We start from the raw sequence: 18,476 nt of genomic DNA, 5'->3' as shown, positions 1-18,476 counted from the left end.
TAAACTTCTTCCATATCTTCTTTCAGGAAACGAAACAACAAAGACATTCTATGTAAATAACACTCACGCTGATTTTATTACTTGAATGATTCACAAAGGGGGAATTAGTCACTTTAGTCCCTGAATAGGAAATGAGTAGTCACTTTAGTCCCTGAATGCAGAGAAATTGCAAAACAGTCCTGAATGTAGACTCTGTTGGTCAATTTCAGGGACTAAAGTGACTAACAGAGTCTACATTCAGGGACTAAATTGACTAACGGAGTCTGCATTCATGGGCTAAATTGACTAACAGAATTTACATTCGGGGATTATTTTGCAATTTATCTGTATTTAGGGACTAAAGTGACGACTCCTTCCATATTCAGGGACTAAAGTGACTAATTTCCCATTCACAAAGTATATTATGAACTAAAATGGGGGAATTAGTCACTTTAGTCCCTGAATCGGAAGAGATTCGTCACTTTAGTCCCTAAATGCAGATAAATTGCAAAATAGTCCCTGAATGTAGACTTTGTTAGTCAATTTAGTCCCTGAATGCAAACTTCGTTAGTCAATTTAGTCCCTGAATGTAGACTCAGTTAGTCACTTTAGTCCCTGAAATTGACCATGCAGGGACTGTTTTGCAATTTCTCTTCATTCAGGGACTAAAGTGACGAATCATCTCCCATTCAGGGACTAAAGTGACTAATTCCCCAACTAAAATGCTTACTTGCAAGAAGACAAGTGTCAAAAAAACTACATGCACTACTTGTAGTGGCTTTCATGCAAAAAAGCCAAGTGTTTATCATGCACTAACCCATGTCACTCATAGTTATCTTGCATGTGATACACTTGTCATATTACATGAGACGACACTTAACCTTCTTGCATGAGAAGCACTTGGTTCGTTGCATGAATAACACTTAAATTAGTGATGTAGATATTTTGACACTTGTATTCGCCTTTTAGTTTTGCATCTCCTATAAATAGGATTTCATAATGTTCTTTATGAATCATTCAAGTGATATAAATCAAAGTGTGAGTGTTCTTTAAAGTGTCTTTCTTTCCTAAGTAGAATATGGAAGAACAACTTCTTGTTAGATTAGTTTGAACTTATTTTACATCTTCTTTCTGGAAAGAAAACAACAGAGATGTTCTCTTAAAAGGAGATTCGCACTATATATGATTTCTATTACTTGAATGGTTCACAAAGTATATTGTGAACTCCTATTTATAAGAGATGCAATATTAAAAAGCTTATAGAAGATAAGAACCAAATTATTACATATGCATCGATCATAGTGTTTTCCATGTAAAATGTCATGTGCATCTCTTGCACTCATCCAAGTTAAGATAATTATGTGTGACTTGGATAATTGCGTGAAATGCGCATGGCTTCTTGCATGAAAAACACCATGACCAGTGCATGTAGCTATTTTGATTCTTGTATTCTTGCATGTAGCCTTCTAGTTTTTCTTCTCCTATAAATGTGAGTTCATAATGTAATTTGTGAATCATTCAAGTAATATAAATCAAAGTGTGGTTGTAAACAGAGCATCTCTGTTATTTTCTTTTCGGAATTGAAATTGGCAGGGAAAATTTTATGTTGGATTCGAAGTGTTTAGCTCTGATATATTTAAAGGCAAGACAAGTTAATCACACCTAATTATTATCATGACAGGTATTTTCTTCATTAACCACAATTTAAAATAACCTACCTTGACAGGTATCATGACAGGGTATTGTTAAGAACCTAAAAGAAAAATTAATTTTGAAGTTTAATATAGAAAAATCTCTATTTTAAAATTTTAATGTGTTAATTCCTCATTTTTAAGGAGTTCCTCGGATGTGGCTCAGTGTTGGTGCTGAGGATTGGCTCCTCTTGTTCAAGGGTGTTCTTTTGAGGTGAGAAGTGGCGACGAATGTTATGGATGTCGTTTTTTCAGTGGTCGGTAAGCATAGGATTCAGTTTTATGGGGTGATGTTTATTTTGGTGGGTTTGTCCTTATGGGTGTTGATCGCAAGGAAGTCTTTGTTGGTGTTTGTTTTCGGGTGTTCCGCCTATATACGGCGCCTTTAGTTTGTACTTTCCGTGACACCGGTCTCTGTTCGGAGATCGGGTTTTTAATAAAATTTTGCTGATTCAAAAAAAAAAAATCATCATTTTTAAGATAAAGTTGCTTCTTTAGACTTCTTAACAAGTGCTTTAACAATGAAGTTATTCTTGATTTGTGAATCTTGATCAATGATGAAAAAGTACAAAGGTGTTTGTTTCAAGCCTTTACCTAAAACGAAGAAACAAAAACATTTATATAAGTTGAATGCTTGGCTGGTCTAATTCTAAATGATGGTCATCGTCCTCGTCCAGCACTTCATGCCTTGAAAGTATCCAAAGTTTGTTTGAAAAAAGGAATAAAAACAGGCATGTAAAGCATATTCAAACAGAAAAAAGAAAAAATCTAGATAGGTTGGAGCAATCAGTGGACTTTTTATGATAAAATTCGGTGCATAAAAAGTTAAAGTATCGGCACTAATGCTGGACATTGAATATGTTTGGGACCCTCTAAATGTCTATGTATTCCTACTATATGAAAAATGGACCTTAATCTTCAAAAATAACAAATTAATAAATAATGGAGTAACAAGAATACATAACATGATAATCATCAAATTATAAGATATAAAAAACTCTATTGATATGAACAGCAGGAAAGTTCAATTTGAAGATCATTTGGTGGTAAAAGTGGACACAAGAACATAATCAAACAAAACAATTTCGGTCTTGCACGTTGTACATTTCCACTTGTGCAAACATGATGATTTTTCTCAGTCAGAGAGTGAAGATTTGGTCTTCAAGCGGTACAAGAGCTTTTTCTTCCTAGAACTTGTGTTGTCAATGGTAAGAACAACTTTACCAGGTTCACTAATTTTGAAACTGTTGCAAAGCACTGCTTCTTCTGATGAAGCCACTTTTCTTGCCTTTTGGACAATCACAGTATAGCTTCCTTCATTGCTTGGTACAAATTCTGCACCATACCTTACTTCCCACCCTATCACTCTCACCTCCCAAGATAGTATACATTTCTGCATAATTTCCAAATAAAAAAATATCAAACCTTATATCAAGGCAAATGAATTAACATAACACAAAAAGTTTCTTTTGTTAGCCATCACTAACTAATTCTAACATTTTACACTAGTCTAGGATTAGATTAAATTACTATAACATGCTTCTTATATTATTACTAATAATAACAATAATAAATTGTAGAGCTTAGATATGTAATCCTATAAAGAAATCAAAACATCAACATCATTAGGTGGTTGGTTATCCAGACTGTGAAAGAGATATATAGGTTGTTATTGACTTTTTTTTTTTTTATTTGGGACTTCTTTTCAACTCTTGAACATGTTGCCTTTTTCCTTTTGTTTAAAGTCGTTTTCATGTTTCATAAACCCTTTATATATGTAGAATGCTCTTTGATTCAACAAAAATTTCTCATAGCAATCATTAATGCAAAGTAAAATTTAAATTAACTTTAACTTTCAACACTCTAATTTTTACAAGCATTAAAGTGGTCCACAGTCCAACACTGCAAAGCTAACAAAAGAAGCTGCTTTCTATGTTTATTTTACTTTTCTATGTTTATTTATTTCTAAACTACTATATATTTTTCTATTTGTTAGTGAATTTTCTTCAAGCCTGCACAATTTGTGGAATAGAATATAAAATCAAAGGAAACAACAAATCAGATAATATTGACAAAAGAGGAATCCTGTGAAAGATTCTTAATCCTATGTTGCATTCTTTGGATGCTCAAAAACAAAGAAAAACCAACCTCAGTAACAGGAAATTCTACAGTATGTTTTGATGCTGGCCTTATTGTGATCTCAGTAGCAGAATCTGAATTTCCAAATTCACCATCTTTACTCAATCCACCGTACTTCACAGGGAGTTGCTCTGGAGCTATGTAGCTGAAATTACAAGAGACCAAAAATCAAATTATTCACAATTCAAACACAAAATAAACCAAAAAGCAAATTTTTAACCCTTATATGTTTTCACCTCAAAAGGGTCTCAGTTGACTTGGAAGGCCCAGCAAAGACAAACTTGCTTTTGGTTCTCTGGGTAAGAAAAGGGCTTATCATCCTATTCACTGCCAAGTACCACCATGGCACATTGATGAACACCTAAAAAAAACAGAGAGTGTTAAAAAAAATATATTTAGAATAAGATATATTTGAACATATCATCCATATAAAAAAATTGTATGTAATTGCAGACTATAATGTGACATGACATCAAGTGCAATTTTTTGAAATATTAAGGATTTGCTAAAAGAATATACGTTGGTTATTCACATTGGACATATATATATTAAGTATCATGCAAAATATAACATCAAAACACACCAATAATGTTATAAGAAGACAATCAAATTACCTGTTTGGCCACAAATTCGGGGTAATTGTCCTGAAACAATTGAAGGGCTTGTTTGGTAGCTTGTCTAAGTTCCCATTTACCAGGTCCAGGAGAATCCTTAAGATCATTGACATGAACAATAGTGCATACACCACCATGGTTAAAATCCAAGTTCCTAATACTCTTCTCAAGGAACTGAATTCTCCATTTAAGGAAATTTTGTCTCTTCTCCTCATCAGAAAAAGTTTTCTTGTACAATTCCTTGTTCTGAAATTCACCATATATGTTATAACACACAGGGTGACCTTCCTTATCAAATCCATGCATGTAAACCACTTTCTCCAATTCATCACCTAATTTCTCATCCATTAACTCCTCTATTCCAAATTCTTTTCTCCAGAGAATCGTGTTCTTAATCATTGTGAAAGCCTCTTTCACCTTAAAATCTCTTGCACGTAGAAATTTCAACAGAATTACGTCACTTCTTTCGTCTACAAGGAGTGGTATCCCATAAATGGATACTTCCTCAGGTGGTAATGGCAATGAAGTTTCAACTTTCTCTGCAACAGGTTCTTGCTTTGCAGGAACAGAGGCAGAAACCGCAACAACGCTTTCTTCAATAGCCTCCACAGTTTTTGCTCCATCATCCTCCACAGAAGATACTACATTTTCCTTCACTTCCTCTTCCTTCTTATCTCCTTCTTCCTTTTCTTCGTCTTTCTTCGTTGCAACTTTATCGTCCTTGTTTTCTTGTGCAGGTTCTTCTGGTGGGTTGGCATCAGAAAGTTGTTGTTCTTTTTCAGGTGCAGTAGCTACCGTGGTGGTGGTGGGTTGTTTTTCTTGTTTTATTGGTGGAGCAGAGAAGGCATGGTTATTGAGTGCTTGTTGAATGAGAATTTTAAGCTCTTGGAGTGACTTGTTTTCATTGTTTGGAATATCAGAAGGTTTGGTGGTTTGTTCTTTGTTGAAAGTTTCTTCTTCGGTATTAGATTTGGAGAGATGAGTCTCAAGAGTGATGTTGGTTTTCTTCTCAGGTTCATCAGGGTGTGAATCTTGTTGCTCTGACTCTAAGGGAATCGTAGCTGTTTTTTCAGGTTGGGGAACATTTACATGAGTAACAACAACTTCCTCAACAACATGTGGTGTTGTTTGGTTTGGAGAGTCATCGTGGGACATGTTGGAAGAGGAATAATGTGAAGAGAAAAGGAATTGTAATAGAGGTGATGGGTTTAAGGGGAAAGGAGTAATGCAGTTTTTATATGAAAAGAAAAGAAAGAAGAGTGAGTATGTTGTGCCAACCAGGTTGGAAGTAGTAGGAAGGTGGAGCCAGGGTCTGCAATGCAATGTTAGTAGTTGCAAAACAAACGTGGGAAAGAGAGTGATTAGAATTAGAATGATGATGAATGAATATAACTGGGCAAATTATCGGCGGTATTGCCGGCCATTCCTTTCAATCATTCCAAAAGGTTCTATTTTCATGGGCCTGCCTGCTTTAGTTAACTTCTATTTCCAACTTAGCTCTCTTTTCAACTTTTTCCTAATCCTCTTCTTTCTTATAGCTCATAGTATCCGGTAAATATGAAAAAAGTGAAGTGTCTAAATATGAGTGTTGGCTGTAAGCATACTTTGGATTTTTTACACTTATTCCGTACTCCATTTTCTCTCTATCTCGGACTGCAACACTAACTTATTAAATTTATCACTTCATTCTTTTTTCTTAGATTTTCCTAATAAAAAAGAGGGAAAGGAGTAGCGTAAAAAGTTGATATGAAACTGGAAATGAAAAGTAAGGATGTGTTGCGCCTGGCTTTGCTTGTGCTTGGTTGTCATTTCTGAATGTCTGGCTTCCTAGCTGTTGTTCTACTTCTTCTGGGGTCCGGGTGTGGTTATCATGCATAAGGAATCCTTATGCACCCTGCATAAGTCCAGCCCATTAACCGGTAGCCCAACATAACTGCTTCCTACACCCCCAAAGAAAACCAAATGCGGAAACAAACAAAACAAAACAAAATGAACCAAACGAGAAACAACTCATAACCACCGGAATCTCAATCTTATCATCAACACCATCGAAAACAAACTTCCATCACCGTCGTTCATCATCATCACCACCCGAATCTTCAATCTTATCTTCAACATCGTCGTTCATCATCATAATTTTAGTTCAATGATGATTTCAGAGTGTTGATTTGGTTCAATGACAGTCACAAATGTCCTTATTATAGTATGTTTTGTATAAAATTATGCCAAAACCATTTTGCTGTGGAAATGGTTTCTGTGAGTTGTACTCCAAAACCATTAGATTTACTTAATGGTTTCCAGCAGGTGAAAAAAACTAAGGACCTAGAGTCATTGCCATCATTCAGTTTTGGACTGACACAATTGGAGGAGGAGGAAAGAAATGGTTTCTGTGAGTTGTACTCCAAAACCATTTTGCTGTGGAAATGGTTTCTGTGAGTTGTACTCCAAAACCATTTTGCTGTGGGAATGGTTTCCAGCAAGAACAACATGAACAATATTTTCCAGCAATTCATTTTTTGAGCTTTCACTACAAATCCATCAAACACTTTTCCAGCAAACAATCATCAGAATCACAACACACTACAAATTTCGAATTCTTCTTGCCGGAACATTCCTTGAGCATAGAATCGAATGCTCGAGTAACAAAACCTCCTGCAGCACCACCAGCCATTTCTTAAAATCGATTACTCTCTGCAACGCTTACGGATCAACGACGGTGATGAATTCGGCAACGGAATTAGAAGAAATGTAGATGAATCGAGATCATTCGGAATTGGAACGAGATCAGTGGAAGTTTTCCGGCGACGGCGGAGGGAGTGGAAGCCGCGGAGGAAGAGAGAGAATTCAAAAATCGGAATCAGTGAGTGAGTGAGAGAGATCGGAGAGATGGAAGAAGAGTGATTAGATTGAGAGAGATCATTCCGGTGGTTGCAGAGTCGGAGAGTGATGGAGCGACGGAGCGATCAGATTGTGAGAGTGCGATCAAATCTGATGGTTGTGAAGTGTTTATGCAGGGTGCATAAGGAAATGACTTATGCATAATAACTTTTCCCCTTCATCCGACCGTTATAATACTATTGTTATGCCCACATTTTAAAATAGATTTATATTCTAAAAAAATGCAAATAAATTTCTATATTATAGTTTTTTTTGAAGGAAATAAAGTTTTATATTCTAGTTATATGTTCCGTTTTTTGCCTAAAATAATAAAATGTTCTGTTTCGAAATTCTTCCTTTTGTATCATGAAGCAACTTGAATTTTTATTGTTAATTACATATGAAATATAATTGTCCATGAACATAGTTCAATTGGTAAAAATATTGCATATAATATGAATTGGGGAAGTGTTTACACCCAGATTCTCAACGTATTCATATTTTATGATGTGGATTTTTTTTTTTTAGAACTATGATGTGAATATCTAATCACCGGGATACTTAACAAAAAAAAATTCATAGTAAGGTTAGAAATATCAAGTAAATTGTTTGATACAAATTTGTTGTTAATTAACTATCTAAACTTTCCCTAACATCGGTGGTTAAATTAAACAATTGTAGATTTATTGTTCATTGCCTAAGTAAATTGCTCTAAACTGATCAAAATAACTCCAATGTGAATTAATTCACGTTTGGTATATCTCAACGTGAGATAACTCACGCTGGATATCCAACCTGCATAAGTTAATTCACGTCGATCCTATATGAGTTAACTCACGTTGGTTGCAACTTGTGCTTTTATGTGCTTTTTGCTTTTATGGCTGGTTGTAACAATGAACACTTTACTTACAATTAACTAATATTGTTGGAAAGATAATATAATATTGTTTTTTGATGAAAGATAAGGATTTAATCAGCTCTCTGTCGACTTTATGTTTTGAAAAAATATGAAGTTAGATATTCTCCTATGGACTCTAGTTTTTGTTTGTTCATAATGAGTCAAACTTTCTTCTTTTCATGAAGGGTGAATGTTCTGGCAATGCATACTCGTGAGAATCAAAATTTTATATAGGGTGGCATAGATGCTGCATTGGCAAATAGTATGACTGAAGATGACTGGAGATGGCACATGTACGACGGCTGTCGAAGGAAGTTGATTGACTAAGTATAAACTCAGCAATCTTTGAATTATTTTTCATTATATATCCAACAATATTAGTTAATTGTAAGTAAAGTGTTCATTGTTACAACTAGCCATAAAAGCAAAATGCACATAAAAGCATAAGTTGCAACCTAAAGTAAGTTAACTTACGTAGGGTTTAGCGTGAGTTAATTCACGTAAGATGGATATCCCGCGCGAGTTAATTCACTTTGAGGTTATTTTAGTCAGTTCACGTCGGAGTGAGCAATTTTGTATAGAAAAAAAAGCAATTGTTCATTGCCTAAACTTGCATGGTGGACTTAACAAAAAAAACCACTAAATATGAATGTTGCATCCTATCTATAAAATACGGTCCCAAGTCAAAGAGAAATTCTTTTTTCACTCATGCATGATACATGTCTTGCGTTCTTGGAACACCCAAAACGCTCCTCGGTTTTTTTGGATTTTAAAAATTGAAATGCGTTGGAAAAAAAAAAGTCACGGCTGAACCGTGACTATTTGTTTTTTTTTAAGATTTTTACATATTTGGATTTAAGAATCTGAACAAAACATAAGTTATTTTTACACATCCATATTTTAGAAACTAAACACCATATTTACATGTTTCGAACCCTCCCTTTGTGGCAAAATGCAATTTTAAAATTTTTCCACATTAGTTTTTGACATGAGAGGTTCGAAGCATGTAAAAGGAGGGTTCGAACTCTAAAATCCAATGTGTGTTTGAAAGGTTTTTGTTCAATTATATATTTTTTTACTTTCAAAATGGCATGAAAACACGTTTCAAATGCTAGAATCCAAAAATCAGGGCATATTTAGGTTTTTCAGAGGTGTGCGTGAGGTATCTGAGGGTGAAATAATTTCTCGAAGTCAAATAAGAATCAGCCCAAATGTAGCCTTGTGTTTGTTTCATCACAAGCCCAACTCGGGAGCTCTTACTTTTAATGACTACAAGACCGTCTCTCAAAAATATAAGATTTTTTTTTAACATGAGAATTTATTTGATAAGGAGGGAAGTACAAAGAGTACTTAATCATGAGCTGCTTGGGAGAAGTGCTAGGGGTAATCGATCCACCAAAAACAAGAACACTATGTCAAGAAGTTAAACAAAGAAGAGGGTAAGAAAACTATTCATAGCACAAACAAGGACCAAATTTTTCCCTAGCGAGAATCTAGTGTCAAGAGGTTACTTCGATGACTTCTACTATCTTAGCCACCCCCCAAAACTTTGAAGATAAAATAGCCTTGTTATGCGCTCCCCAAATCTCCCAAATTTTTGTGTTCCAAATAAGCATTGTGCCTTTCCGATGCTTTTTAACCCGAGAAGAGGTGGATAAATAGTCTAAAAGAGAAACAACATTTCCGAGTTAAATCAATCCTTTTCGATTCACCTAAAGATCAAATACTAAATATCTCAACAAAACTACATCTACAAAATAAATTATCTTCCATCTCTAATTTTCTCGGACACCACGCATAGTTCGAACTCACTCCATCTAACAACACTCCGCTTCGAGTTGACCAATAAATTTGGGAGAAACCTCCCCCCCCCCCCCCCCCCCCCCAATAGCACATCATATCTAGGCATACTAATTATAGTTTTTGTACCGTCTGAAAATACTCATTCCGTCTCATTTTAATTGTCTCTTTAGAGTTGTGCGCGCTTGTTAAGGAAATGATTAGTTGAACATGATTTCAATGGTAAAATTAGTACTCTCTCCGTTCCAAATTATATATCGCTTTGAAAAATACATTATTCCAAATTATATGCCGCTTTACAATATCAACGAATCATCAATGCTACTTTTCTTACTATATCCTTAACTATCTATTACTCTTCCCTCTTTAAGTTTTTTTAATTTATCATTCTCATACCATTTGTTAAGGACGATTTTGTAAAACAACTCATAATATTTCTTTCTCATACAAAATTAATTCCATTTTTGAATAGTGGTGTAATTAAGTGGAGTTGAACTCAATAAATAGAAGTATATTGGTGAAAAAAAATGTTGCATGGATATTCTAAAGTGATAATTATTTTAAGATAGTATACAAAAGTGCTAAAGTGATAGTTAAAATAAGACTGAAAATGCACTTGTAAAACAAAATTAATTTCTTAGACCAAAAAAAACACTAATTTAATTTTTTAGAATTTACAAGGTGTGAACGTTGCTTGTTTCGTCTCGATCCCTGCCAACAACTCGTCTAAAGAAGTTACATGTTTTATTTTCTAGATATTCGATTGCCATGAAAATGTGTCGTCTTAGAATCAAAACTTCAAGTAATAGATCATATGTGAATACCATTAACATTGAATTATCGTAGAAAAGGGGTGGGATTCAATTTGTTTGATCAAAGGTAATAAAGAGTTGATAAGTTAAATGTTTATATTTAAATCAACATAACAATTAACATACTAACATTTGTTATTAAAAAAAAATCAGGACAACACAAATAGTCATCAACTTCAAAATAGTCCATCAAATTCAATATAATCCAACATTGCACAATTGTTCTAAACTAATTGTTGTTGACTCCACCATCGATATACTAGTATCTTTAGATCGCTGAATCCCTTAATTCTTAAAAAAGAAAAAAAAACACAACCTTAAAGATAAGAGAATGAGGGATTACCAATTACAACTTGCACCGGACCATACTCGTATATGAGTATATTTGCTCATATAAAAGAAATATATAGGAGTGTATTTTTTATGGGAATTAAAGGACTTGATGTTCCTTAAAAAAAATGACTTGATGTATTTATAGCTATGCATGAAACAAGTTAAAGACATGTATATTGAGTTTATGTCCCTCACTTGATTTGCATCAAAGCCAATCTCGGAAATAGTTTCTTTGAATTAAAATCTTTTCAATTTTTGTTATTGTTACATCTCAATTGTTAAACTCAATCTCCTTTTTTTCTCTATAATTTTCTCTCTTTCATATTTAATACTAGTTAAAATGTAACAATTGAAAGAATTTGAATTGAGAAAATTCATTCCGGTCCACATGAGCTGAGTCCGAAAATCAAATGAAGGGAAGAGAAGAGGTAAGAAGAAATAAAAAAAAAGACTGTGTGTAATGTAGTATGGGGTAGAAGTAGATAATAAATGCAAAGAAATGATTGGGCAATGAGTAGGATGAAAACTAATGGCACATGAATGGCAAGTGATTTGCAATGCATCATCATGTGGAGTGGAGGGTCTGACAACATTGCGCGTAGATTGATAAAAACAATGTAGTGATTAATTAATGTTACGAACCATGCTGGTCATTCATGTTTAAGGAAATGAGTGAGTGTCATCACTCATCTGCCAATCATAGTCATGCGACGGTGCTAAGTGCTACTCCCTCCCTGTGTCGGTGCCAGTCGGCTACGGTTAACGGGAATAATTTCCGGATTGATACCCTCGACTCAACGCGTTTTTCAACATGCCACCCCTACACACTTTTTTTGTTTTCTTTATTCATTACAAACACTTTTTTAATATCGTTATCTGTAGTTGATGCCGTTGGTTAGTACGTAGTACTTGTTAGTAGTAAATGGTAACGTTAGTTAGTTAGTTAACTCATCTAAAAAGTTCAGTCACACGTTAGGTTGGTGCAACAGGCAAGTACTAGCCTGTTTCAGCACTTGGGAGATCCTAGTGCTTTCACTCAATTTAACTCAGTATTAATTAGGGTGTAATTATTCATTTTTCTATTCTGTTGAAACAGAGAGGTTACGTGGAGACAAATATAGAAAATGAATGATTTTCTTAAGAAAATTTTCGTTGTCAAAAGAAAAGGTTGGTTATACGCGTTAAACAAATCCTTGTTAAAACAAAAATGACCCATAATGTTTTAATTAAACATAATAACTACATGGATATTTCTTGTAAAAAAAAGTACATGGAGATTTCTTTGTAATATATATATATATATATATATGCATGGAGATTTATTTGAATCGGGGCGTACAAATTTTGCAATAATTTGCATTGAAATAGAATTGGTTCAAATGGTATCGATAATATATTTGAACCATTTAAATAAGTGATCATGAGTTCGATGACTACCTCTTATATATAGAGAAAATCCGTTTGAAAGTAGAGAACATGCATCGTGTGTCTAATATATTCACTCATAAAGATTAGTAACTGCAAACAATATTGGAAGCGGAAGACTTCACACTTATGTCATGAAGCATATCTTCGTAAAGTGTCACGTTTACTCAATCATTTGCCTATGAATAATAATAATAAGGGTTAAATATGTTTTTGTTTCTATAAATATACCAATTTTTTGTTTTAGTGTCTCTAAAAATTTCCTTCAACTTTTAGTCCCTATAAAATTTTCAATCACTACTTTTGGTCCCTATGTTTAAGTTAAATTTTGTATTTTTTTAATGAAATTGTGCAGAAATGTGTAGAATATTGTAAAAAAAATTCCTCAAAAAAATTAGGGTTAATTAAGTAAATGGTCCCTATAAATATTCAGAATTTTGTTTTTAGTCCCTACAAAATAAAATCATACTTTTTAGTCTCTGTGACATTTTCCTTTAACATTTTAGGGACCGAAAATGCTGACGTAAATTTTTTACAAGGACTAAAAATGTTGATGAAAAATTTTACGGGGACTAAAAATGCTGACGAAATTTTTTAATAGGACTAAAAAGTGTGATTTTATTTTGTAGAGACTAAAAATGAAATTCTGAATATTTATAGGGACAATTTACTTAATTAGTTGTGCCGGCATGTCAGTGTCCGTGTCGTGTCCATTATCCGTGTTTGTATCCGTGCAGATAAGTATCTTTCATACGAATGCAGAGACTAATTCCTCAAGTTGGATAAGACTTTAATGAATGATAAAACTCTTTCTCTAAGAACTAAATAATTTTTTTCTTTCATAATCTAGAGATTTTTAGTTGATTTTAATAAATTAGAAACTAAATTGACGAGTAATAATTTAAAGATCTCTTCTTAAAAAAAAAAGTTTAAATATATAATTGACGGTGTTGTTCAAAATAAATCTAAAAATAAGTGAGTACTGTCCTTAAAATAAAGAGTGGAGGAGTGGTTGCTGAGTAAGGTAAAAAAAAAAAACAGTTAAATTTAAAAAAATATATACTAATTAAAAAAAGAAAAAGTAGAAGAAGATAGCTTGTTTGTGAAAACGACATTGAGATTGATTGAGGAATGAAGAAAAAGGTGTACCCCTTGAACAACGCCGCTGTTAGAGATCCAATTCCAATTCCTATATACCATTACCAATTCCATTTCACAGTTTTTGCATCTAAAAATCCCACCCAAAAAGTAAAGAACCGATTCTAATTAACTCGATGATTATGATTAAACAAACTTGATTAAGTTAAATTACTTAATTGAAATTTTTGTCTTCGTCTTCCCCATGGTCATTGGTTTTGGATCTTAACACCATCCCATGTTGTTTTTTAATGTTTTCTCTCAACACTCTCACGTGCTCTCTCCTTCTTCTCCTCCTCACTCTAGTACAAATCAAATCCTAATTAAATTAAATCTCTCTTACATTACAATAAATTAAATATCCTATAAAATCTCTCTCTCCATTATTTCCAAAATATATTATTATATATATACTGAGGAAGAGCCTGTTTTTCAGTGAAAGATACCTCTTTTACAATACCCTTTTCATCAAACTTGCATGCCCATTTCAGTTTCAGTTTCAAGTTTGCACTTTTTTTCATCCAAAACTGTTAATTGAGTCGAATATTTGATGATGGATAAGTATGAGGTTGTTAAGGATTTGGGTGCTGGCAATTTTGGTGTGGCTAGGCTTCTCAGGAATAAGGAGACTAAGGAGCTTGTTGCTATGAAATACATTGAACGTGGCCAAAAGGTTTCTTCTCTCTTTCAATTCAAGTTTTTTACTTTTCTGTCTGTTTTTTGTTCATCATTTTTTTTAGATTTATCATTATCATGTTTTGTATTTGGAGTAATCATTGAAGGACTTGTAAAGTTGGAATTTTTATTGGTGAAAAGTGGAAAATTGGTGTTGAGATATGCATTTGTGCAAATCAAAGGAATTGAGCAGGGATAGAAAAATTCAATTAAAAATCATAGCTTTCATGCATGAAGCTCCCCCTGATTTTGAAAAGTTATTAATTTGCTAATTGTTGCTGATCAAATATACATTCAGATAATTCTTTCACATGAAATACATATTTAGCTAATTGTTGCTGTCTGAAAGAATAATCTGCTTGTAAACAGTGCTTGGCTTACTTATACACTTTCTTGAAGAGAAATGAAATGAATTAAACTGGATCTTTAAGGTCTCAGCCAGGTTCAACTATATGATTTTGAAGAAATTAAACTGTTTATTTATGTTCCAGAGAGGAAGTTTCATTTACTTCCAATATTGCTGTTTATGCACACTGGTCTCATGAAATAGATATTGTAACAGTTATATTAATTCAACGAATGTTTATAGGAATACGAACATTTAAAAGGGGTAAATAGTAAAAAAAACATACTTTCAAATCTTACAAATTACAGGTAGTTACTCTAGAGGGAATAACAGTTGCAGCAAAAACTAGTTGAAAGCATAATATGTTTATTCAACATCAATCTTTATGTTACTCAAACAAGTTGCCAATATTTATAACCAATAGCACCATGGATTCTACTACTTGTTCCATTTATCTATGCTTTATATTGCACATGCTAACAAAGCAGTGAAGCAGAAAATTTGAAACAGTATCATATGAACATTCACTTAAAGCTACAAAATAATATTTTGCTAATTGATTGAGGTAGCACACCTGTTGAAAAGAAGAAGAAAAAAAACTATTAATTTGACATCTGGGATTTTAAGTTTTTTTTTTTTCTTATTTTTCTGCCACTTCATTTCCAGATTGATGAGAATGTGGCTAGAGAGATTATCAACCACAGGTCACTTCGGCACCCGAATATAATTCGCTTCAAGGAGGTAAGGACTTTATTTGTTTATCTGTTGGATCAGTTTGTATTGATTACACTGTTAATTGTTCTGAGTTGTTAACTGTTACTTCAATGGGGTTTTGATTGGTCAGGTGGTTTTGACCCCTACTCATTTAGCCATAGTAATGGAGTATGCAGCTGGAGGGGAACTCTTTGAGAGGATCTGTAATGCTGGTCGGTTCAGCGAAGATGAGGTTAATAACATGACATGGTCTTCAAATGTTCTGCTCTTTTTGACAATTTTTTAGTGTCATTGCTACTGTATTCATATCTCATTTATTTTCTACTTTGATTGTTCAGGCTAGATATTTCTTTCAGCAGCTGATATCTGGGGTCCATTACTGTCATGCCATGGTAAAATCTTGCTCAATTTTTGAAAAATTATATAGGACCTTGGGGATTCAAAAATACACAGTGTGAACAGATGCTTTTACTCTCCTTTTGCAGCAAATATGTCACAGAGATTTGAAGCTGGAAAATACACTTTTAGATGGAAGCCCTGCACCTCGCTTGAAAATTTGTGACTTTGGTTATTCCAAGGTACTGGAACGATTACCATTGAGTTTCACAGTTTTAACAATATTTCGTTTACTGTCTATATCTCTCAAAGTGCTTCCTTTTTGTCGTGTAGTCATCTTTGCTTCATTCCCGACCCAAATCAACTGTTGGAACTCCAGCTTATATAGCACCGGAGGTTCTTTCTAGGAGGGAGTATGATGGGAAGGTATGTACACCTTTTCAGAATTGGTTCTGCATAGTTCCTTCCTTACTTCTTTCTATGATTGCGTCTATACATGTTTGTTATCTCTGATTTTATCACTATATTCCTCTAATCATGCTATCTGGGAAAGTCTTTTAAATGCATCTACTGAACTAGTATATTTATGATTCTATAACTGTTTTAGTTGGCTGATGTCTGGTCCTGCGGAGTGACCCTTTATGTCATGCTGGTTGGAGCATATCCCTTTGAGGATCAAGATGACCCTAGAAATTTTAGGAAAACAATTCAGGTATGTCATCTTTCCTCCCTTACAATACTGATGTTCATATTGTTTCATGTTATTATCCCATCATCTTATCCCCGTTTCATTTCCTCTTCGGCAGCGGATAATGGCTGTTCAATACAAAATCCCTGATTATGTCCACATATCTCAAGATTGCAAACACCTCCTATCTCGTATATTTGTTGCAAATCCATTAAGGGTATGTTATCATGTTTGTGGAATTTGTATTATATTATCTTTCTTTTGTTACAATTTGATGGTGTCATCTCTAATCTATTATAACAAAAAGATAAAATAAAGTCAAATTGTTTTTGTAAATAAATTGTTTTTATAAGCTATCATGGAGAGCTTATGGAAATAAGCTGAAAACTGTTTTTTTTTTTTTAAGCGGAAGCTAAAAACTTTTTATGAACATGTCATAAGCTATTTTCACACGCTCTTCCAAACAATCTCACAAGTGTTTATGCCAACAGATAAGTTCAAATAAGTCAATCATAACAGATTTATTGTCTATCAAGCTAACTACCTGACCTTATTATTCTTGTCATTGTCTACAGAGAATTTCTCTCAAGGAAATCAAGAACCATCCATGGTTTTTAAAGAATCTTCCAAGGGAGCTAACTGAATCAGCCCAAGCTGCGTATTACCAGAGAGGCAACCCAAGCTTTTCTATTCAAAGTGTGGACGAGATAATGAAAATTGTGGGAGAGGCAAGAGAACCTCCTCCGGTATCTAGGCCGGTCAAAGGTTTTGGCTGGGAAGGCGAAGAAGAAGAGGAGGAAGAAGTGGAAGAAAAGGTTGAGGAAGAGGAGGATGAAGAAGATGAGTATGACAAGAGGGTCAAAGAGGTTCATGCAAGTGGAGAATTTCAAATCAGTTAAGCAATGTAATTCTTGTTATAAAGTATTAGTATTTTTTATGCTAGAAAGCACCTATTTATGTGTACTATAATTTATAGCTGCTATAAGACTTCTGAAATCGTTCATGTATGATAATATTTTTCAATTACCTGTCTCTGTTATGGTCAATATAGTTAAGCTAAAAATCTATGTATCTTTGTTCAGTTAAGGGGAAGTTCATCATAAACCTGCACATAATGACTTTCTGCTTTTCGATTGCTCTGTGTATCTTATTTGAGAATAGTCTCTCACTTCCAAATATAAAATTAAGAGAATGAGTAAGTAGTGTCAACGGCTTGGGAGGAGTCCTTGAGATATATTTGCATTGCATGTGGACTGTTGAGTAGGCCTAAAACAGGACATGTGAAGTGCATAGTCATACGAAACCACTTGATTCAATTTATACTATTGTTAAATAAGCAAGTGGTAGAGTATCATTACTTATTTAAATGTATTCTGTACAAACTTTTGAGAGGAAATCACCAGATTTGGCTCTGAAATTAAGAACATATCATTTCAGTTTCTGAAATTTTCGAATTGGCAAAAACATCTCTAATTTTGTAATACGTCAATCAGTTTAATCCTTCTTATGTTAATTGGTTACTCTGCATGAGCTGACACATTAAGTGGAAGAAAATTTCCTCATTCTTAAGTCCTTTTGCTGCACTGAATTTGTAATACATCAATCAATTTTGTCCTTTTTAAGTTCATCACAAGATGCATTTGAAATGAACATGGCTCAATAAAGTCAAGGTGAATTTATCTCTTGCTCCTTAGAAAATAAATCACAGTTTCAGTAAAAGAGTGGAACAGGATTATCTACATGTTTCATAAGTACATTACAGTAAAAAGTGGTTGTGTGGAGCGCGGCTGTCCAGTTCTGGTGCATATTTGTCAAATTTCTTCCAGTTGACAGCAGATGCCTCATTATTTTTATTTTGCTGTACAATCATGAAGAAATTGGCAACCATGAAGAAATTCACATGTTAACTCTTTTACTAAAAAAGGTTGTTCATTTTTATCACTGTCTCATGCACTATCTTTTTAGCCTCTTAAGTCTCAACCTCATTTCCTGTTGCAATTCAAACCCAAAAG

General features: G+C 33.8%; 2 protein-coding genes and 1 long non-coding RNA gene across 3 annotated transcripts; 2 read left to right on the top strand and 1 right to left on the bottom strand.

The window, feature by feature from the left end:
• Positions 1 to 700: 700 nt before the first annotated feature.
• On the top strand, positions 701 to 2,069 carry LOC146934000 (uncharacterized). The gene is made up of 2 exons (XR_015007625.1): positions 701 to 1,660; positions 1,815 to 2,069. It is a non-coding gene; the product is annotated as an uncharacterized LOC146934000 (long non-coding RNA).
• A 518-nt stretch (positions 2,070 to 2,587) lies between these two features.
• On the bottom strand, positions 2,588 to 5,782 carry LOC146933999 (patellin-3-like). The gene is made up of 4 exons (XM_085705825.1): positions 4,424 to 5,782; positions 4,046 to 4,170; positions 3,819 to 3,954; positions 2,588 to 3,063 (listed from the first exon to the last, which is right to left on the bottom strand). Exons 1-4 carry the CDS (start codon positions 5,576 to 5,578, stop codon positions 2,806 to 2,808), a joined length of 1,674 nt encoding a protein of 557 aa, XP_085561951.1. The 5' UTR covers positions 5,579 to 5,782; the 3' UTR covers positions 2,588 to 2,805.
• A 7,953-nt stretch (positions 5,783 to 13,735) lies between these two features.
• Positions 13,736 to 17,490, top strand: LOC146933998 (serine/threonine-protein kinase SRK2A). Its single transcript, XM_085705823.1, has 9 exons — positions 13,736 to 14,378; positions 15,393 to 15,467; positions 15,571 to 15,672; positions 15,779 to 15,832; positions 15,926 to 16,018; positions 16,110 to 16,202; positions 16,384 to 16,488; positions 16,583 to 16,681; positions 17,040 to 17,490. The coding sequence occupies exons 1-9, from the start codon at positions 14,256 to 14,258 to the stop codon at positions 17,361 to 17,363; spliced, it is 1,068 nt and encodes a 355-aa protein (XP_085561949.1). The 5' UTR covers positions 13,736 to 14,255; the 3' UTR covers positions 17,364 to 17,490.
• Positions 17,491 to 18,476: the final 986 nt, after the last annotated feature.

The sequence above is a fragment of the Medicago sativa genome, chromosome 4, assembly GCF_051527215.1.
Source record: "Medicago sativa cultivar Bolivia chromosome 4, Bolivia_mono, whole genome shotgun sequence".
Lineage (NCBI taxonomy): Eukaryota > Viridiplantae > Streptophyta > Magnoliopsida > Fabales > Fabaceae > Medicago > Medicago sativa.
Note: the sequence above shows the minus strand (reverse complement) of the source record. Positions and strands in the feature narration are given on the sequence as shown.